The sequence below is a fragment of the Cygnus atratus genome, chromosome 15 (genome assembly GCF_013377495.2).
Source record: "Cygnus atratus isolate AKBS03 ecotype Queensland, Australia chromosome 15, CAtr_DNAZoo_HiC_assembly, whole genome shotgun sequence".
Classification (NCBI taxonomy): domain Eukaryota; kingdom Metazoa; phylum Chordata; class Aves; order Anseriformes; family Anatidae; genus Cygnus; species Cygnus atratus.
In genome coordinates, this window is record NC_066376.1 from 12,026,365 (window position 1) to 12,047,989 (window position 21,625).

The 21,625-nt window shown below is 68.2% G+C and overlaps 2 protein-coding genes across 4 annotated transcripts in view; one reads left to right on the plus strand and one right to left on the minus strand.

Annotated features, from left to right (window-relative positions):
- The window catches only part of CORO7 (coronin 7), a 40,541-nt gene that overhangs the window by 7,531 nt on the left and 11,385 nt on the right, over window positions 1-21,625 (minus strand). For 2 of the 3 annotated variants that reach the window (XM_035549096.2, XM_050713915.1), the window contains exons 8-9: window positions 17,009-17,095; window positions 16,378-16,460 (exon numbers count right to left, since the gene is read on the minus strand). In XM_035549096.2, coding sequence (XP_035404989.1) covers window positions 16,378-16,460; window positions 17,009-17,095 — 170 coding nt within the window. Of the gene's footprint in view, window positions 1-16,377; window positions 16,461-17,008; window positions 17,096-17,543; window positions 17,635-21,625 lie in introns of all 3 variants that reach the window. The other variant, XM_050713916.1, reaches the window with a different exon arrangement.
- On the plus strand, window positions 16-8,255 carry VASN (vasorin). The gene is made up of 2 exons (XM_035549097.2): window positions 16-102; window positions 5,592-8,255. The coding sequence occupies exon 2, from the start codon at window positions 5,602-5,604 to the stop codon at window positions 7,627-7,629; it is 2,028 nt and encodes a 675-aa protein (XP_035404990.1). The 5' UTR covers window positions 16-102; window positions 5,592-5,601; the 3' UTR covers window positions 7,630-8,255.

Below are 21,625 nucleotides of genomic sequence, written 5' to 3' on the forward strand. Positions count from 1 at the left end.
AAAGCCGCCCCCCCGCGCCCAGCGCGGCCAGAGCGGGGAGCGCCCGCCCGCAGCCATGCGCTGAGAGCCCGGCACGGCCCGGCCCGGCACGGCCCGGCCCCGGTGAGTGCCGCGTCCGGGGGGCCGCGGGCAGGAGAGGGGGGACCGGGCTGCACGGCCCGCCGGGTGCACGGCGTCGCCTGGGGACGGGGCCCCGGCGGCAGCCCCCTGGGGTGCGCGGGGACGGGGGAGCCGGTGGCGGGGTCCCCATCCGGCGCGGTGCCTCCGCGGGTCCTGTCCCCCGCCGCCTGCCCCTGCCGCGGCTCCGGCCCCGGGCCTGGTGCTGCCCCGGCACGGGCAGGGGGCGAGATGTGGCTGCGGGGACCCCCCCCGCTGCTGCCGGGTGGCCGTGAGCCGTGCTGCTGGCAGAGGGCTCCTGGGTGGCGGTGAGACCCAGCGCGGTCCCGAGGGATGTGGCAGCAGGGCTCGCCGCTGGGGACAGCAGGCAGGGGACAGCAGGCACCGGTGTCCCCGTGGGGCTGTGTGCCAGCAGGCCCACCGGCCAGCCTGGTGGTGATGCCCCACCGGCTCTGCCGCTGTGCGCCCGCTGTTACCCAGTGCGTGCCGGGGTGACACCGGGCCCGTCGCCTCCCCAGGTGTGACATGGGCTGAGCATCCCTCGCCGTGTCAGGCTCCCTCCCTTGTAGCCACCACGCTGCCCCAAGCGCCCAGGCATCCCGGTGCCACTGCGGGGAGATGCTCGGGTGACAGTGCCAGCCAGACGCGTGTCACCCCTCCTTGCCACGGGCAGGTCCCTTCGTACCGCGACCTGGTGGCAGCCAGCCTGGCCTGACCCAGCTGGGGCCGGGCTGCTGCCCACACGGCGCTGGGCCGTGCCGGCGTGACGAACGACGCTAATTACTATTTTTCGCCACCACACCAAGCCCGGGTGGCCTGGCCCGGTCGCCCTGACGCAAGCGCTGCCTGCCCGGCTGGCTCCGCCGCCCCGGCGGGATGCGGCAGGAGGAAGCGCTCGGGGACACGGCAGCCACAGTCAGGCCGCAGGAATCCGCGCGTGGCAGCAGGGCGGCACCGCCGGGCTCCCGGGCGCGTTGGCTCCCGGCGAAGCCACCCTGCTGGTTTTTCCCCTTCCCGGCACCTGAGAGCCGGGAGCGCGGCCGGGTCACAGGGGCAGGAGCGAGGCCGAGGGGCTGGCGCCGGGGGGGGGAGGCAATAACCAGGCCCGCATTCCTCCGGGGCTGCTGCGGAAACTTTAATTAAATAGGGAGGGGAGGCTGGGAGGAGGTGGGAGCTGCGGCAGAGGGCGGGTTGAAGGGAAAAGGGGGATTAGGGGCTAATCCTGCGCCCCCGCCGGGGGTCGGGAGGGGGCACGTGCTGACACGGGCTTGTTTGGGGGGCGTTAGGGAGGGCCCCGCGAGCAGGGGCTGGGGAGCGGCGCCTGCAACTCGAGCCGGCCGCCGGTGCAGGCCCCGCATTCCTGCGCGCGGGGCCCCGAGCGGTGGCGGGGACGCAGCCGTGCCTGCGCCGGTGCCCGCAAGCGGCTGGGGTGGCCCACCGGGCTTGGCTGCGTGCCGGCGACAACGGTGGCTTTGTTCGGTGCCAGGAGCCGGACGGATGCAGGGCCTCGCTCGCCGGTGTGGGCGGTGATGGGAGGAGATGTCCCGCCTGTGCTGGGTACCCCCGGCTCAGGGACCCGCCGTGACATGGGGCGCAACGTGAGAGCTTGTGGGACCCCTCCCAGCCGCAGTCTGGCACCCCCGGGTTCACTGGCCTCTGATGTCGGGAGGGCGAGCAGCCCTGCGGGCGCTAGCGCCAGGGACAAGGGATGCTCGCCAAGCAGCAGGGGCACCTCCTTGTGGCTGTGGCAGGATCCATCTGCCCAGGTATCACCCACGGCTTGGGGATGGGGACCCCCTGCAGGAGCCGGCCCTGCCCCTCAGCCCCGGCAGCTGCACGGGGCTGGTATCAGGCTCCCCCTCACATGGGAAAAGGGGTGACCCCGCCGTGTCCCCAGGACAGACTAGCTCTGTGCATGCCGGCGGAGGCACCACGGTGCCCACCCTGAGCAGGGAGCGGGGCTCACCCAGGGCAGCTCCCTGGGGAGCGGGGGCAGCGCTTCCAGCCCACCAGGCTGGCAGGCAGAGGCTGTGCGAGCTGGGGAGGCTGAGCCCGGATCCTCCCGCAGCCGGAAAATATGAATAATTCGGCAAGTATCTGCGGTGCAGGCAGGGGGGAGCCCAGCCAAGGCAGCAGCAGGCCGCTGGCAGGGCGGCCGCGGGATGGCCGAGCACCTCCAGAAGAACATCTCCTCCGCCTGGATGCGGCGAGGCTGTTCCACTCCCCTGCCCGCCCGTCACCCCGGCCCCTATGGAGCTGCCAAGCCCCCGGGCTGGATCAACCCCTCAGCACCCTGCAAGCCCATCAGGGTGCTGAGGCGATGCTGGCGCGTGCCGGCGGAGCGTGGCGGTGCCGAGGGAGCGGTGGCGGAGGCGGGAGCCGCGCGGGTGGAGCACACGGGCACCCGGCCCGGCCGGCGAGGCGGGATGCTCGGCCGCGGTCACGGCCCGGCCCAACCTGCCCGGGGCCGGGCGAGCGGAGCCTGGCAGCCGGAGAGGAAATGCCAGCATAATTAAAGGGACGAGAGACTTGGAGTCAGCAGCTGGTTGCAGCATGGGACACGTCAGCGAAACCCGACCCTGGCATTGCAAAACCCGGTCCCAGCCCTGAGCTCCTGCACCACCGGCACCCGGCGCTGCCCACCCGGGTGGCCTGGCACGGCCCCACGCTGCGCCGGCCTCGAGGCTGTCCTGGTACTGGTGTGGCTGTCTCGGGGTGCCTGCTGTCCCCCGCTCAGTCCTGAGGTTGGTGCAGGGCTCTTGGCTGGCTCCTCGTTCCCAGGGGCAGCCAGGACCCTGGGGTGTCACCGGCAGCCTCGAGCTCCTGCAGCCGCTCACCTGGGCCCTCTGCCCGGCACTGAACCCCCCGGGGGCTCACACAGCGGTGGGAGCAGTGCCAGCCCCGTTCCCAGTTCCCTTCACACCCCCAGTGTCCCCAAAACCCCTTCACGAGGCTGCACGATGCTTTCTTTGGCTCGGCTATCGTGCCTGACCGCTTTGCGCAGGGTGCAGCAGCCCCTGGCAGAGCCACCCACCCGATGGGACCGGGTGGGGGCTTGGTGACGGTGACCCCGTGGCCACGGAGCGGCTCCTCCCCACTGCTGGTGTCCCCAGGCCAAGTGACTCAGGCACTGAGGTGACCCTGCCCAGCGGCGTGGGTGCACCCCACCCTCGGGCGCACCCCGGGACCGGGCCATGAGCCGGACGCCGCCTTAACTCTGTCCGGGTGGTGGCACAGGACAGGGGTGGGGGGGGGCACCAGCACGGAGCTGCCCCTGGGTGTCGGTGTCACCCCCCCTAGCGCTGCTGGGGCTCGTGCTGTGCCGCCGGTGCGGCTCGGCCGGGGCCCCCCACAGCGGAGGGGCGGCCGGGGCAGCCGGCGCGTGCTGCTGCACGACCCGGTAGCCCCCCGCACACGGCGGGGGCCCCTTGCACGCCGCGGGGGTTTTATTTGCCTGAAGCTATTAACAGCTCTGAGTGGCTCGGCAAGAGGGGAGGAGGCGCTGGGGAAGGGGCTGCGGGGGTCACGGCACCCCTACAGCCTGCAGAGCGCCTGCAGTGGGGTGGCAGAGAAAACACGGCCCTGTTGCAACCCTGTGCCTCACCCCCCACCCCTCGCCGGCATTAATTAGGACTGTCATTAAAAGGGCTGAAAGACGGGGCTGAGAGACGAGCCAGCCACGTCCTAGACAAGGACATCAGCTGGGACGTCTGTCCCCGGGGCCCCTGGCACAGAGGGGCTGGAGCAAGGGCTGCTGTGGCCTTGCTCACACCAAGAGCGTCCTCCCCTTGGTCCTCTGCCCCAAACAGTCTGCCCACGCCCGAGGGATGAGGGCCGCAGCCCAGGGGCTCTGTGTCCCGACGAGGCCGATGCCGTGCCAGAATCCTAGGATGCCAACAGAGGAAGCTTTTTGGGACGCCAAGTCGCAGTGTGCAGCCAGGGATTTGGGAGATGAGAGGGCTGGAGGCCCGCCAGGGGCTGAGCCCACGGAGGGGTCACAGCTTGGCCTGGTGCCCCCCCCCTGCAGCCCGGGGACGTGGCCCCGCTGCCCTCGGAGCAGCAGGACGGTGCCGGGCAGGGGCTCCCGTCCTGCCAATGGCTCTGCTCTGCCAAGGGGACCGGAGCCCAGGTCACAGCACTGTCCTCTCCCTGCTTCCCCACGCAGACACGATGCAGCATCTGCCCGTGACTTGGGGCCGCGAGGAGCGGCACGCAGGGGCTGGAGGGGGCTGGCAGCACCCGTCGCCGGGCGTTTTGTGGCTCCACACCGCTCTCAGCACCTCGCCAGCTTTGTGATGCCCTCCTGCCACCCATGGCCACGTCCCTGGCACCCTGAGCCTCCCCGCTGGGGCTGGGGCGGCCAGCTCCTTTGGCCCCACAGCCTTGCCCTGGCAGCGTTTCGTCAGCCAAGGCCACCCCACGGTGGGTGCCACCTCCGGGTGCCACCATCCTCGGGCGCGTTTGCCACCACCAGCGCCCGCACTGCCCTGGCACCAGGGGGGTCTCTAGTTCCAAGCGCTGGAGACTGCGCGGCCATTTGGATACCTCAAAGCACTGAACCCCCCCCTCCCCAAAACCCTGCCCTACGCTTCGCCCTGGTGCTGGGGGCCACGTGCCCACCCCAAAAAGCAGCACCTTGCAGTGCTTATGGGGGGGGGCAAAGCAACAGCATAGGCAGGGGTCCCGGGGGGGCTTCGCCCGTGGGCGCAGCTCCGGGCAGCTGCCGTGCGGGCGGCACAAGCAAAGGGTTAAGTCCTGCTCGGCATGCGGGAAGCGGGCGCGCTCCCACCCCCTTCGCTGGCGGAGGCCGAGCCGGGTGCGTCCTGGGATGGAGGCGGCGCATCCCACATGTTTGGTTTGCACCCTGCTGAGAGGAGCCGGGGGGAAGGAGGGGCCCTTTCCCCGCCGCCTCGCCCCGCGGGAGGCAGCCCCTCGAGCCGGAGCCGGGACACCGTGCACGGAGGAGCTGGGGGTGCGCAGACACCAACGGCCCTAAATCTGGGGGGCCAGGGGAATGGGAGAGCATTCAGCCGGGGTGGGCAGCTCGTGCGCTGCTTCAAGCCCCAGGCAGGAGCAGCGGCGGGGAGACGCGAGCGCAGCGGGGGCTTTTGGGCTCTTCCATGGTCCCTTTGGGGCTGCAGTGTCCCGGGCAGGGCAGGAGGGGATGGCGAGATGCCGAGGGGCTGGTGGCATGGCCGCTCGGTCCCTCCCGTGTGGGCAGTCGGGGGCTGGGAGGCTGTGGCGCCGCGCTGGCACGGTGGGGACAGCGGTGGGGACAGCAGCGTGCCCGAGCCTGGCTGTCCCTGCCCCACCGGGAGCCAGGTTGGGGGCTCCCGTGCCAGCCTGGCCCGGGAGCTGCGGGGAGCCAGCCCCTCCCTCAGCATCGCCAAACAAGCCGGGTGTTTTGCGTGTGAAGCCGTGCTTGCGGCGGTGCTTGCTCCATGTATCCTCATGCAAACCTCTCTCTCCCGCAGAGCTGACACCATGAACCAGCTGGTCCTTTGCACGCTGCTTCTCTTGGTCCCCGGGGAGCTCGCGCGGGCATGTCCCGCTGGCTGCCAGTGCCAGGACCCCAAGACCATCCTGTGTGCGGCCAGACGGGGCCACACCGTGCCCCGGGGGCTGCCCCCCAACACCCTCTCCCTGTACGTCTTTGAGAACGGCATCACGATGCTTAGTGAGGACAGCTTCACGGGGCTGCCCGCCCTTCAGCTCTTGGACCTCTCACAAAACAAGATCACCAGCATCCAGAAAAATATCTTCCAGCCCCTAACGGAGCTTGTCAACTTGGACCTGTCTTCCAACCAGCTGCAGGAGATCACCAATGAGACCTTCCACGGGCTGCGGCTGCTGGAGCGGCTCTACCTGCAGAGGAACAGGATCCAGCACATCCACGCCGCCGCGTTCGACACGCTGGAGAACCTGCTGGAGCTGAAGCTGCAAAACAACCAGCTCTGGGCAGTGCCCCCCCTTGACCTGCCCAACCTCCTGCTGCTGGACATCAGCTGGAACAAGATCCCCACTATTGCACCTGGGACCTTCCACGCCGTCAACATCGAGTCTCTGAAGATTGCGGGGCTGGGCCTGACGAGCTTGGACGAGGAGCTCTTCCAGACCCAGAACAACCTCCACGAGCTGGATGTCTCCAACAACCTGCTGGAGCGCGTCCCGGCCGTGCTGCGGCGCCTGGGGAGCCTCACCAAGCTCAGCCTGGCTGGCAATGCCCAGATCTCCCAGCTGCCGGCAGAGGACTTCCACAGCCTTCACAACCTCCAGGAGCTGGACATCAGCAACCTCAACATCAACACCATCCCTCGGGACTTCTCTGGCTTTTTCCCGAGGCTCCGGGCCGTGACAGCTGCCGGCAACCCCTTCAACTGCATCTGCCAGATGAGCTGGCTCGTGCAGTGGGTGAACGCCAGCAGCGTGGTCCTCCGGCGGCCCGAGGAGACGCGCTGCCACTTCCCCCCAAAAAACTCCGGCAAACTCCTCCACCACCTGCAGTACGCTGACTTCGGCTGCCCCACGACCACCACCACCACCACCACGACCACCACCACGCCGCGCACCACCACGCTGCGGCCGCCTGCGCCGCTCCCCACCAGCAGCCGCCCGCCGCCAGAGCCCAGCACCGCTGCTCCCACCCCGCAGGCCAGGGCCTCCCCCGGCAGCTCCGCACCGGTGTCCTTCAGCGTCCCCCCGGCCCCCAGCAGCCCCCCGCCGCAGATCTGCCCCCCGCGCACGTGTCTGAACGGCGGCACCTGCCAGCTGGACGCACGCAGCCACCTGCAATGCCTGTGCCCGCAGGGCTTCGCCGGGGCGTACTGCGAGGAGGAGGAGGCGAGGGGGACGACACCGTCCCCGGCCACCCAGGCGCCGACGCCGAGCCGGCAGATCAGCATCACGCAGGTGAGCAGCACGTCCCTGAAGGTGGACTTGCAGAACTACGTCCAGTCCAAAGCGCAGCTGAAGGGCATCCGGCTGAGCTACCGAAACCTCTCCGGGCCGGACAAGCGGCCCGTGATGCTCCGCTTGCCGGCCTCGCTCGCCGAGTACACGGTGCGGGCGCTGAGGCCCAACTGCACCTACCGCGTCTGCGTCGGGCCGCTGGGGGAGAAGGTCTCCAAGGAGGAGTTCTGCGTCGAGGCGCACACCTTGCAGATGACCCACCAGCAGCACTCGCCCGTCACCCAGGGCAAGGACAACAACCTCACCCTGATGATCGTCCCCGCGCTGGCCGCCGTGCTGCTGCTGGTGGTGGTGGTGACGGCGGTCACGTACTACCGCCGGCACCGCCGGGCGAAGGCGCACGCGGGCGGCGGGGTGGACACCGGCCCGCTGGAGCTGGAAGGCGTGAAAGCCTGCCTGGACAACGGGGATCTGAGCAACCACAGCCGCAAGGGGCCGGAGGCCGCGATGCTCTCGGGCGGCTCTGAGTGCGAGGTCCCGCTCATGCAGGCGCACTACCCCAGCAACAACAACACCACCGCGCTCAAGCCCTCCTACTTCTGAGCCAGGCGGCACGGGCAGCCGGGCGAGGGGAGCGCCACGCGGCCGGCGGCAGCACCCGGCCCCGTTCCTCCGGGCCGAGGAACAGCGAGGAGTTAACTGAATGAAGGCACAAAGCCCAAACCCGTAACGTGCAATTTCTGAGAGGCTTACACACTTAGGGAGTAGACACTAATTTTACCGCTCGGCGTATGACTAAGTGCCTTGATTTCTGTGACTCTACGTAGAACGTGGGTAGCGAAAGAGAGGGGTTTTCGTTTTTAATTTGGGGTTTGGGTTGGCCTTTTTTTTTTTTTTAGCTAGTGCTAAAAAGAAAGTCATCGGTGACTTAGCTAAGGGGCATCAACGTGCTGGCAACAAGGGCCCTTTAGTGGAGCACGGCCCGTGGCTCTCAACTCCCTGGAAGCTGATGTGAGCGGCGCGGCCCAGCCGAGGTGCTGGGACCCTCGGGACCCCCGGGCCGCGCGCCAAAGGAAGCGCTGAGCAGGCAAACCGGGAATCGAAGCTTTAAGAACTCGGAGAGAATATTTATACATGGTTATTTCCCATTTCTTCTGGGAAAACTCTTTTTCTAGTACAGGTTTGTGTACATCTGTTTTGTAAGGCAGACCAGAAGGGTGTCTTTTTGTAAAAAAATAAAATGAAATAATAACAACAAGGAATTGTGCACAGCATTTGCAATCTTGGGAGCTGCGGGACCCCTCCCAAGGGCAGCACAGCCCAGCTCCCCTGGGGCTCTCGGACAGACCCTGCTGGTGGCAGTGCCTGTGTCCCCTGCAGAGGAGGGGACAGGTCGGCCGCGTCCTCCCCGTTGCTGCTGGCGCTGGATGAGTTGGGGCAGTTTTTCGGAGGTTTCAGCCCCATGAAGCTGCCCCCCCAGCGCGAGCTGCTAGCAAAACAGAGGCCACGAGTTTCAAATGAGACCCTGCCCTGCGCATCATCCAGCCTGACTTCATCCTGCCCCGGCTGCCAGATGGCCACAGGGCGTCGGACAAACAGCGTGGCTCAACCTCGATAACCTCCTGACGTCACCCTCCTCCTCCTTCTCTCCTCCACCTCCTCCTCCTCTCCTCCTCCTCCTCCTCCTCTTTGCGCCAGCCTCATGCCAAGGGGCTGCCCGGGGCTCTGCCCTGCATCTGGCACCGTGCCGTGCCTGAGCCTTCATCCCCAGCCACGCAGCTGCTCAGCCCGCAGCAGGGCCACGGTCCCCCCACGCCGGGGGCTGCCACCACGCCGAGGCTCAGGCAGCCTGTGCTGGGCCCCCCTCCCGGGTGCGAGCCCCCCAGCCCCAGGAACAGCCGTGTTCGTGCGCTGGCTGCGGCGGGGGGGGCTCGGGGCCGGCGCGAGGCAGGTTCCCGCTGCCAAGTGCTTTCTGCTCCAACCTCTGGTTTTAATCGTTTTCCAATCCTTTATCTTTCGGGCTGGAATTTTCCAGGTTGGGTCCCTGCCCGCGGAGGTATGTTTTATTTGGAGAAAATGAGCAAAGCGGGCTGAAGCGCCGCCACCACAGCGAGCGGAGCTGTGGCGGGCCGGCTGCCGAAAGGGTTACAGAGGGGACACGACCCAACGGGGCTGCTGCCTCCCTGGGCTGGCGGCTCAGGTGAGCGCCCTGCAGCCCCCCCAGCCTACCGGGACCCCCGGGCGCACTGCGCTGCTGCAGGATGTGGCCCTGACCCGGTCCTGTGCGTGCTCTGGATGCAATTAGGGGCGTGGGGCGGCAGCGGGGGCCGTCTGGCGCGGCCCCCCCGGCTCCCAGGTGGGTTTCCGGCAGGGCTGGCTCCCATTAGGGCCGGCGCAGTGGCAGCGGGGGCCCCTCTCCGGCGCGGGCGGGCAGGCGCGAGGGCCACGCTCGCCCGCTCAAAGGGCCCATTGTGGTTCTCTCCCCACAGATTTTTCAAATTAACATCCCAAATTCCTCTGAAAATTGCTGCTGTGTAAATATTTTCACTGCGAGCTTTGTATATTTTCCAGCCCTGCGAGGAGGAGCGCAGAAAACTCCCCAGCGGAGCGCAAGCCCCGTGCCGGCGAGTGACGGGTGCCTCCGGACGGTCACTGCCGCAGCCCCCGAGCCAGGATGGGTGCAGGGACGGGCTCAGCCCCAGCAACGTCCCCTCGCCACACCAGACCCCGCACCGTCACGCAAGGAGCCATCACGCCTCTTCCCTCCTGGCCCCTTTTCTTTTGCCTCCCTATATTCCTACAGCTCCAGGACCTCGCTGAGAAATCCCCTCCCCGCTTTCAAGCAGCCCCATCCTTCACCGCCCAGGCTGGAGAGGGCACGGAGGGAGCACAAATCCCTCTCCCACATCCAAGCATTGGCACAGCCACATCCCCTTCCAAGGGTCATGCTCCCACCGGAGCGGCTGCTTCACTCCTCCCTGACTTCTCTCGCTGCTTTGCTTCATGATGTGCCCCTCTCCCAAAGAAGGGACTTTTCCCACTTGCAGTTAGCTCAAGGTTTGCCAGGCTCATTTCTCCCCAGCGCGAAATGAGATGCCTGGGCTGCGAGGGCTGGAGCCGGGGGACCCCACGCACGACCCTTGGCTGGTCACATTGCTCCTGGTGGCTGCCGACAGCTCAAAAGCAACTCCCCCGGCACGAAGCAGGATGTTGCTGCTCGTGGGGCTCCCAGACAAGGTTTTGAGGTGGTTCAGGCGATGGGGAGGGGGACAGAGCAGCACGACGGGCAGTCCCTCAGTCCCCTTCTGCCCATGCCACGGAAGCATGCGGGGGGGGGGGCCAAACCTCTGCTCGTGCACAGCCGTGCTGCTGGCAGGAGGTCAGACCCCGCACAGCAGGCTGTTGGCCTGCAGCCCTGGTGGCTGCCACCTCCCCACGCCCCCCAGGATCGGGCTGTTGTGCCAAGGCACTGGCTCCCTGAGCACCATCCCCGCTCAGCGTGGCTGAGGAAGGCCCTGGCACATGGGGATGCTGCAGCAGGGCGCAGCTTGGCACACCGCAGTGCTTGGACCCTCTGTGATACCCAGCACCCACGTCCGCACCCATGTGGCTCTGCAGAAGCTCAGTGGCACCCAAAAAGTGTCCTCGCAGCTCCCCCAAGCCCTCATGGCTTCCCTAGCCCCAGCACAAAAGTCCCCCCAACCACTGCCAGCTCCGAGCACGCCAGGAGCAGATGAGCGCGGCACACTGTGCGGCTCTGCTAATTCCTCCGAGCTGAATCAGCACAGGGGAAGGATTGCAAAACCCCCTGAAATGAAACCAAACAAAAAAAATCCCTCTCGCTGTTCTCGGGTAACCGAGAGCCCTGGGCAGAAGCCACCAACAGGACAGGGGCCCAGCGAAGAGCATCGCGAGCTGCAGAGGGGCAAGTCCCAGTGTCCCCAGCACCTGAGCAGCCCAGGGTGCCTGTGCTGGGTCCCCGACGTCCCCATGGCTGGAGCAGAGCCGCAGCAGGACATGCAGCCTTTGCAGGGCCATGAAGGGGGTGCTGGGTCCCCGTCCCCTTGCCCCAGGGCGAGGGATGCCCACAGGGAGCCGAAGCGTGCGTGCGAGTGTCCCGCAGCCCCCCCCCGGCGCTGCTGCAGAGCATTTGCTGCCAGAAAGAGCTTGTGGAAAGGCAGAAATATTGCTGGCTTCCTGGAAAGCTGACGAGGCCAGGGCTGGGGAGCGTTGGTCGCCCGCGGAGGCGGCTGTGGGCCAGCGCGAGGCCGGGACGAGGCTGTGGCCCATCTGGGAGCGATTTCGGCAATTAGGCCGCTCGCTGCCTTCCCGCTGGAGCGGCAGCGCAAGCACTGGGCTATTTTTACACGGTGCAATTAGCGGGGCAGGCTGCGGGGCTGGGCAGCCGCCCTGGCGTTAACCCCTTCATGTGGCCATGGGGAAGCATCTGTCCCCACTGCTGCGCGGGGACAGTCCCCGCTGGGGCTGGCACCTGGTCAGGTGGCTTCCGTCCTTCCTTGTGTCTTGTGGCAGCAGCCAGGGGCTGGCTGGAGCAGAGGGAAAAGCCCTTTCCTTGCTGAGGGGGACCAGCACAGGCATGGGGGCAGAGGGGGCGAGGGCAGGGCTCTATAGGGATGCCTGTGGTACAGGGATGGGGACGGGGACCTGTCCTGCTCAGGGCTCTGCCACCAAGGCCTTGCCACTGGGGTGGGAGCTGTTGGAGACCCCCCCCAAAATGTCCGTGCTACCCAAAATCATAGAAAATGGCTGCCAAGTCCCAGGAAAAGCCAGCGTTCGTGGCTTCATGGCCAGACTGGGACGAGAGCTGGTGGTCCTGGCGCTGCCTGCACAGGGACTTGGGGTAAAAGTAACCCCAAGTGGCATGGGCGCACCCCTGGGACAAGCCGCGTCGCACGGGGGAGCCCCACTGGGCTCAGGGCATGGGGAACACAACAGGATCTGCTGCAGAAGTCCCATAAAAGCCGATGAATGGGGACAGGGGACAGCGAGACGGCGGAGGTGCGTGGCTCAGCGTGCACGAGAGCTGGAGCCCCGCAGCCGGGCAACACCGGGTGAGCAACGCCGCCGGGAAGGGCTTGTGCTCCAGCCCTGGCCACTTGCAGGCTCTGCAGAGTGAGCTGCGTCCCACCCCGCAGGGAGCGCCGGGGCTCACAGCAGCCAGGGCCCAGCCCCACGAGCTGGAGAAGGGAAGGATGATGAGTACAGAGCGCTGAGCCTGCCCGGGTCAGCGTCCCCGGGGGGAACCACCCGGGGCCCTTCGCATCCCAACCCAAGCGGCGCTAAAGCCCTCTGCAAACACGCCGCTGCCCCCGCCGCGGGCACCTCCCAGCGCTGGTGGACTTTGCACTGCTAAGGGCAGCACAGACCCAGCCGGCCCCACCGGGCCCCATCGCTCAGCCCTCCCGAAAGCTCTTCCCCAGCCCTCCCAGGGGGACCCAGCATTTCGGGAGTTTTGGGACACTTTGCAAGACCCGGTCACCTTGGCCCAGCCCCGAGATGGTTGTGGCAGGGGTTTGAGGCCGCCGGCTCTGCAGGGAAAGGTTTGGGTGGCACAACAAGGGAGCCACTGTTCTCGGCATCCCCGGCACAGAGGCGGCACCGGCCCGGGGCGGCGGGCGTGCGGCAGCGGGGTCTGGCTGCTGACCCTGAGTCTGAGCCCGTAACCCAACCCCACCGGTGCTGGTTACAATTTAGGGCAACAATAACCTATTGAGGCCCCTTCCTGCTGCTCCTTGATCCAATTAAAGGGGGCCGGAGGGAAGACAAAACCTGATCCAAAGGGAGCGACGGGCAAGCAAAAGGCAAAAGGCGACATGTGAGGATGGCGGCGCAGAGGGGGTCCGGGGCCACCCGCGCCTCCTGCCACTGCCTCCCTCGGGGTCTGGGCACCGGCAGGGACTCAGCCCCCAGGCAGGGACTGGGGAGGAGGGCCAGGAGCGCCCCCACCCCAGCATTCCCAGGACACCCGGGGACACATCCAGCACAAGTGGCTAAGTTGGGCTGTGCCATATGCTGCTATCTGCCTGGCTGCTGCCCTGTGCTTTCAGAACAAGGTTTACGCGGTCACAGAGTGCTCACCTGCTCAGGGTTTGGGATGAGAAAGCCCCTGAACGCACTCGAGGACATAGACGACAAAGCAGGGTGAATTAGGCCAGTGCCTTCCCTTCCCACCCTCACCCCTGGGGATGCTGTGCAGGGGCGCAGCCGCCTGTGGAGCTGCGGTGGCTGTGGGCACCGCAGGATGTTGGGGCTGGGCACGCGGGGGCTGTCCCCCCAGCCCCACCTCGGGCCACACTCGTGCCCCATTTTGGGATGCCCAGGGATGTGTGGGGCAGCCTCGGCAGGCAAGTGGCCCCCGCAGCGGGGCGCGGCGGGGCACGCGCTCCCCTTCCTGCCGGCCCGGCGTCAGTAATGAATGGTATGAGCTTCCTGCCCGCCCACTGATTGCTTCCTCAAAAAGCCTAAATGGGCTGCTGCTGCGCCGGGCTGCCTGTGCACGGCTTGTGGCCACGGCCGCCCTGCCAGCCTGGCACCCCTCCTGGCACAGCCGGCACCGCACAGCCGGCGCTCGATGGCCCGTGCCCTGCGACCGGCACCCGCGGCCACGTGTGACCGTGCCCAAGTGATCGTGGGCAGCGCAGTGCCCGGCTGGCTCCTGCGTGCCAGCTTGGCATGGCCACGTCTCCGTGTGGGGCCATGGAAGGACAGAGATGGGGCAGCGGGGATGGAGATGGTGGCAAAGAGTCTGGGGGCCGGCACCCCTGGGAAGGCGCCGGGGAGCGGCACGTGCGGAGAGCGGCTTCTCCGTGCCCTGCGTGGAGGCGGCTGCGTTTCCCCAGGGGTCCCCTGGGTGCCAAGCACCGCAAGGGGACATGGTGGGGACAGGCTGGTACGGCCCGTGCTCTGCGCTGGGCTGCGATGGAGAGGGTCTGGTCCAAAACCTAGGGGAGAGCAGGCGGGGAAGGGGCTAATTCATGGGGAGTGGCCTTCAGGGAAGGGGGAGGCAAAAGCCCCTTGAGCACGGCCCTCACCCATGGGTGCCGGTGATGGCGGGGCCGGGTGCCGTGCCATTTGGGGTCTGTTGGTCCTGAACCAAGTGTGCAGCTCCCCTGCCCAGGCTCTGCCTCCTGGGGGGACCCCTGTGACCCCCAAACCCTCACCCCCCGTCCTGCCTGCCCGAGCATCGCACCCTGCCGTGCCGTGCCGGGCGGCTGTGCTGCAGGGAGAGCGCGGCTCGCGCTCGGCACGTCTGCTGGGAGTGAGCCCAAATCCCCCTCCGCGGTTTGTCATCTCCATGAGATTTACAGGCGGGGAGAGGTGGGGAGAGGGCTGGAAAGGCGGCTGCCAGCGCTCAGCCCCAGCACGGCTCGCTAAAAAGAGCACCTCCCTCTCCTCTGCGGCTCCCCGGAGCAGGGGCCCCGCTCGCCCCCGGCGCCCCGCGGCCCCTCTCCTCCTCCGCCTTATCAGCTCCCCTCGCCACGCAGCCACAACCTCGCGAAGCCCCGGCCTGACACGCCACTGCGGGCCGCGCAGCAGAGCCTGCCAGCCGCATTCCTGGCGGCCGATAAACCCGGCAGCCAAAATAACTCCAGCCTGCGCAAACAGGGCTGCGCGCGGCCTCGCGTCTGGATCCAATTTAGCCGGGCGGGCTCGCCCCAGCTGAGCGCCGGCACGGAGGCCCACGCGCGTGGGGGATGAGGAACGGCAGGGTTTGGGGTGATTCCTGGAAAGGCGCAACGGGCTGGGTTCTGGATAAAGGATCCCAAAGCATCCCCTTTGGCAGTGTGTTGTGCTCCCTGGCTCCCCTCAAGGGCGTTCACTCTGGACACTAATGATGCCCGGAGAGGCTGCCGCAGCCCAGAAGCACCCTGACAGCACCGGGGTGCTTTTCCCAGCAGCAACCTCTCTCTCCCTGGGGCACAGCTAGGCGAGGCTGGACACAGCACCCCTGTGGCTGCTTCGCCTGTTGTCCTGGCACAGCTGGGGAGCAGGCGAGCTGCAAGCCCCGGGAGCTCGCAGGAGGGTGAGGGATGCTCCGCGAGCCTCCTGTTCTGCCTCCCTCCTTCTGCTGCTCCCCCGGTCACCGTGCTGAGCTGCCCTTCCTCGCAGGGACGTGCCAGCACCTCCCCGCAGCGCCGGCGGCCGTTCCTCTCCCCTCCTGCCGGTCCCAGCTGCCGTCAGCGCCGGCTCGGGGCTGACACCTCGTGCGGGGATGCGGTGGGGCAGCCAAGGGCCAGCGCTGCTGTCACAGCTCACTCAGCTCCTTGCCAGAGGCCACGTATCGGCATCCGGCGGCTCCCGACCACCCAGCCAGCTCTGTCATCCCGCCACGTGCCACAGCCAGCTTGGTGTGTGGCGAGGGTCCCGGTGTCCCTGCCGCATGTGACAGAGCCAGCCCGGTGTGCAGCGAGGGTCCCGGCATCCTGCTGCCCTGCCAGCAGCTCTGGGACAGACAGAGGCTTCCAGCACGGCCCAGAAAGCCCTTGTCCCAAGCCCCCATTACCCTGGCGGGATGAAGGCAGTGCCTCCTCCTCCTCCTGCCTCTCGGTGTGGCCCCCATTTCCCTGCCTGCACCATGATCCTGGGCCAGCTCACGGGGGCGGCGTGGGAGAGGTGAGGTCAGCCCTAACTGGAGTGTTTGTCACCTCCGCAGCCTCGGTGGTGCCACGCAGACAGGAGACATCTTCACCGAGCCTTGAAAAGAGGCGCTGACCCCTCACGGCCACAAAAACTGCCGTTCCGTTTCCCAAAAGGACGCCCCACAAGCAAAGCTCCGCCGCCAGCCAGCCCCCGTCTGTCTGGGCAGCCTCAGCGCCGCACAAAGCACCGAGCCCTGCCGCCAGCCCGGGTCAGGGCCAAGCCGTGCCAAAGAGACTCAGTCGCCCGCAGCATCGCGCTGGGGGCCCAGCCCTGTTCCCAAGCAACGTGTGCTGCCCAGAGCACGCGCCCGCCCGGCCGCGGCCACCTCAAACACTGCCTTGTGCTGTCGCCAGCGCTGCCATCACCCGTCCCAGCAGCACGGAGCACCCTCCCCAGCCTGGCGCTGCTGGGGACATGGACACGCTGTCCCCAGCACTGCCACCTCCCGCCCTTCCCACCCGCGTGGTGCCAGGGACGCAGCCACATCATCCCCAGGCTTGTCCTTGGCTTTGTGTCCAAGCGCTACCGATGCCAGGAGCTCCCTGCCAGGTCCTGCTCTCCCGCCGTGTTCACTGCAGGTCCCCGAGCAAGGCGGGGGTGGTGGCCATGGCAGGGCACGTCCCCACCCCGGCGCTGCCACGCTGCCCCACGTCCCTCCTCAGCCATCCCGTGGCGAGTCCCCGTCCTTACCCGGGCGAGGTGTCCAGCGTCAAGGTGAAAGTCGCGCCGCTGAACTTCCGCGTGTCCCAGAGCTTCACCTCCCGCTCGCGCATCTGCAGGGACAAAGACACGGCATTGGGGGCCGCGTGGCAGCGGGGTGGCACATCCGTCCCCACGTCCTCGCCTTCCAGCCTGCAAGTGCCGAGCCACTCGGCCACCACAGGGGACACGGCTGAGTGCACGCAACGCCCCAGGCCACGAGGGCAATCCCGGGCAGGCAGCGGAGGGGCTGTGCCCGCCTGACCTCGCTCGGTGTCCCCGCGGCTCAGCGCGGGTTCGAGTGCCGGTGGCTGTTGCGCAAGGCAGGGGAGAACCCAGCGTGGCCGCTCCGACCCGATGTGGCTGCGGCCAGGGCGCTGCAAGGACCGGAGGTGGCCGGAGGCTCTGCCACCCACAGGGACTGGGAGGGGAGCTCCTGCTTCCCGAGCTGCCTGCTTTCGTGGGGGCCAGGCAGCCCGAAAAGCACCTGGGGGTGCCCTTGCTTTGCGATCGCCATGCCGTGCAGGAGCAAAGGAGACGCGTGGGGACAACGTGCCGTGGCCCTGGCACGGGGTGGGAAATCCCAGCCAGCGCGGAGCTGCCTTCCCAGCGAGGACCGTACCTGGCTGAACCCCACGGAGATGAGGCAATCGCTGGCGCCCATCCAGAGCAGCCGGGAGTCCTTGTTGTTCTCATGTCCCGGGACGCTCTGCAAGGCACAGGAGACACGGCCGTCAGCATTCCCACTGCCCGCGCCGGGCCCACCGTGCAGGACGCGTGCTTCATGTGCGGCTACAGCACGGCCGTGACCAGCCCCGGGGCCAAGCACGCGGGGCCAAGCGCTGGCTCCAGGTCCCCACCGAGAGGTGCCCACAGTGCCAGCGGGGTGGGGGCAGCCCCCAAGCAGTGACCGTCCCAAGCCCCCAGCCGGCGAGGTGGCCTCGGAGGTGCCGGTGTGGTGGCTGGGATGAGCGGGGGGTGGCAGCAGGTAACGTGAGCGTGACGGCAAGGCTCCCGGGTCCCCCAGCACCGCCCGGGCTCCCCCTATGGCAAGCGTGGGGGGTTCGGGGGGCCAGAGCACCGAGAAGCTGCTCCATGCTGGCAGGCACCAGAAGATGTTTGACACCAGCCATGGCCAGGGAGGGAGAGGCACTTACTTCCCCGGATGCTTCCCCGGGCTCTCGATCTGTGCCAAATCCTGGCTGCAGGAGGCAGGTGCCCCACGCGTGTCCAGAGGCTACCGAGACACTGATGGCAAACTGAGCCCGGCAGCGCTCCCCACACCTCCTCCTCCTCTCCCTGCAGGGCTGGGACCCCCCCAGCAGGCCTGTGCCTCATCCTGCCCGCCCCAGCACCATCCCCAGCCCTGTCCCACCCCCAGGCCCCAGCGCTGCTCTGCCGAGGATGGGCAGGGAAGAGTTACTGCGGGCCGGCTCCCATGTGGCCCCCAGATGGGCCCTGCGGTTCCCGGCATCCCAGCAGGGCCCGGCAGCCAGCTCTCGCCCTGCAACGCAGGAGGCGCTGGAGCCTCCTCGTTCTCGTTTTACGAAGCGCCAATAAACCAGCCCAACCACTAACAGTTCCAGAGCTGTCACGGAAAAGCGGAGCTGAGCCGAGCGCAGCGCTTCCGGCCCCTCCGCGCAGCCGAGCGCTCCCAGCCCCGCTCCCCGTGCGGCACAGAGGGGCCCGCAGGACCCGGCATGCCCGAGGCGGGAGGCAGATGGGGGTGGCACGCACACGCTGCCCCAGCACCCAGGGGAGCCACGTCCCGTGAGCCGCATCCCCGCGGAGGTGCCGTGCCTCCTGCCCCCTGGAGAAGCCTCGCCGGGAGCTGCCGCCCCCGGTCCCAGCGGGATGCCCGCTCTCCGGACAAGCCGCCGGGGCCTGCGGCCAGGGCTGGAGAAGGTGCGCGTGGTGCCAAGCGCATCCGCTGCCTGGCGCCGGCACGTGGCCGCCTTGCCAGCACAAACACGGCGCAAGCCAGCCAGCGCGAGCGACGCGCGAGGAAGGCGCTGGGCTGGCCAAGCCAAGCCTGGCGCTCCCAGCAGCGGCGGCAGGATGTGGGGCAGGATGTGGGGCAGGATGTGGGGCAGGAGGGGCCCATTCCCCACATCTAAAAAACTGGCACAGGAGACTTCTCCAGCGGGGACAGGAGGCCCCTGACAAACCCCTGACCCAGTCCCCCTTTCCTGCTGGCTCCATCCTCCTGCCCCACGCACAGCTCCAGCACCGGCACCCCTCCAGTGACATCCCGCCCCTGGGGCCCGTGATGCCCCTGGGGCCGAGCGGGGGGACGTGTCCCCCTTGCAGAGCAGGGCTGTGTCACCGTGGTGGGGACAAGGAGAGGCCCAAAGCGGGGCAGTGGGAGAGGCAGCCTGGGGGCTGCCAGTCTTCCCAGGGCCCCACCGCCTGCCTGACGGACAGGAGCCAGGATCGGAGCCGAGCGGGGAAGGAAACCCCGGGAGCTGGGGCCAGGAGAGCTGGAAGCCCAACCCTGGCCAGCCCAGATCATCAGCGGGGAGATCGCTTCTGCACCTGAGCCACGCGGCCGCGGCAGCCAAAACTCCACAGCTGGAGATTCGATAGCCGCGCACGCCGGCTCCGCTGGCTCCCGTGTGCGGCCGGTGCCGACCGTGGCGGTGCCAGGGATGTGCGGACGGTCCCCAGCTGGGTGGGACGGGGCAGAGCACCCAGGGGCACGGCTCGGGACTGCTCCGGAGCGCAGACGGTGCCGGGACCCTCGCACGGGCCAGCTCAGCGCCCTGGCGGGGCCTCGCTGCTCCCAGCCCACGTTGCGCACGCTGCAGCGGGGAAACATGTTTTCTGCATTAGTTCCATCCCAGGCTGAGCAGTACGTATGTCAGCAAATATGCAGGGAGGCTGGGGCCGGGGCGCTCCGGTTTCGGAGGTGGCTCAGACACCAGGCTGTGCAGATGTTGCCAGAGGTGAGCGTGCGGGGCCGGGCGGCGCGTGCGCCGCTCCACCTAGCGGCAGCGGGTCCCGGGGGGTCCCCAGGACCCCCACCCGTGTCCTCTGCCGTGGGCAGGTGCCAAGGCTGGGATGGGGCGGTGTGACCGGGATGCTTCGGTCAGCTGGGAGCTGGGGAAGCTGCAGGTCCCTGGGGCTGCCAGAGCTGGGCAAGGACCCAGCGCTTTGAACCCAGGTGACGCTGGCAGCCCCTCCGTGTCCCCGCTGAGCTGCTCGTCCTCCTGGCAGGCTCAGCGCAGGCTGGCAGGCACCTCCAGCTCCAGGCTGGCACGCAGGGAGCCCAGGAGGGCCTTCCAGCTCCCCCGCCACCACCCGGTCACGCCAGCGCCGAGGCAGCCCAGCCTCCCCCAGCCCATTGTGCAGGTTCAGCCCAGCTGGTTTGAGGCAGCCCAGGCCAAGGGAAAGGGGAAATTTTGTGCTCCCTCCTCTGAGGCCGATCGGCAGCGCAGGGAGGGTGCCGGGGAACTCTCCCCACCTTTCCTGGCGCAGGCTGGGTGCCGTGCCAGCTCCTGTGGCGGGTCTCTGGGGGTCCCCAGCCCTGCTCCCTGCAGGGCCCCAGGGCCGCTGTGGGACACGGGGGCTGCAGGGTGGCCGAGCACCGCGGGGGAGCAGGGCCGGGGAAGCTCGGCCGGCCTGTCGGATGCAGCTGTTGGCAGCAGAGCCACGGCGGGTCAGCGCGAGCTGGTAACAGCTGCTGGCGGATTTCGGCTCCTCGGCTGCCTAGGAGAGCCCGACACAAAGCGAAAACTGCTCCCGCACCAGGGCGATCCCTGCCTCCGCAGGGAATATTTACCTTGGGCAGGGAGGCGAGGGCAGGGAGGGACGGGGCTGGGGAGCCCAGGGCAGAGCTGCAGGGCTGGGTAGGGGGGGGGGGGGCCCGCAGCTCTGCCCTCTGGCAGCCCGCAGGCACCCGAACCCCCTGCGGGAGGGAGCGAAAGGGTGGGGAGAACAACCGCTGCCTGCAACAGCCACGGCCCAGGGGGCAGGGGGAAGGGCTTCCTGAGGAGCCGAGGGGGTTAACCGCTGCGCATCCTCCCCGCAGAAGAATGCGATCTCCTGCTGCCAAATCCCACTTACTCCAGAGGTGGCCAGGAGTGCAGAGCAGCCTCTCGCAGGCCAGCCCCACGTCTGCAGATTGGCTCCTCTGACCGAGGATGCTCAGAGAGAGGGGACAGTGCACAGATGAGGGGCCACAAGCCCCAGCGAGCGTGGCTTTTGGGTTTAGAAGCTGCCCTCCTCAGATCTGTCCTGAAGCAGAGCGCGGTGCTTGCGGGCAGCCAGCAGCCCCAGCTCGCCGACACTGCGCTGCCCGCCGGCCGGCCACCCCTCGCTGAGCCGCACCAAACCGCGGGGCTGACGGGGGATGAGGGGCACGGGGCTTCTCCCCGTGGGGAGCTCCAGTCACTGCATGCGGTGGCAGCGATGCTCCAGCAGCCATCATGCTGCTGGCGCTGGCCCAGTGCAGGATGAGTGGGTGCGGGGTGTCAGCGGGAAGGGAGCAGCGCTGCCTTAGTGTCCCCGTGTTATGGGTACGCACCCGCAGGCCCCGCATCCCCCACCCCACTGCCAGGAGAGGCCCCAGCCTCCGTCCCGTCCTTTGCGCTACTTGGCAAGGCCAAAGCAAGGCTCCCGAGGATGCCGCCGGCCCAGCGAGGGCAGGAAGGCGAGCGGGCTCCCAGCGGGACAGCCGCCAGGCTCTGCAGCCTCCCACCTCCACAAAGAGCCAGGAGGGGGGGGGCCCCAAACCGCCCCAGGCCCACACAAGCGAGCGGTGGCACACCCCAAGCCTGCCACCCGGCACGGCCATCCCCAGCACGCCCGCAGGAGGGAGAGGCACCCAGGCGAGGGCGAGCCCGTGCGCCCGCGTCCCTCGTGATGCTCGGCCCGAGTCCTCCTCGACTTCCCCATGTCTGCAATACCAGCGGCATTCCTGCGAAGGACGGCCGAGGGGGAAGCAGAGCAGAGGAAATATAAACAGTCCCGTGCAGCTACGCTGGGGAACAGAAGCATGAGAGCGCGGAGCGCGCGATGCTATAAATAGGCAGCCCAGAGCTAGGCCAACTTTTTCAAAGCTTCCCACGGTCTCCTTGGGAATGTGGGATGCTGCGGACCTTCCCCCCGCCCGGAGGAAGCTGCTGCTGAGGCTGGGAGTCAGGTACCCCCGGGGTGACCCCGGCGTGGGATGCCGTGCTGCTGGGGGGGGGAGGATGAAGGCAGAAAGTCTCTGGCTGTCCTGGTGCTCCTTCCCCTG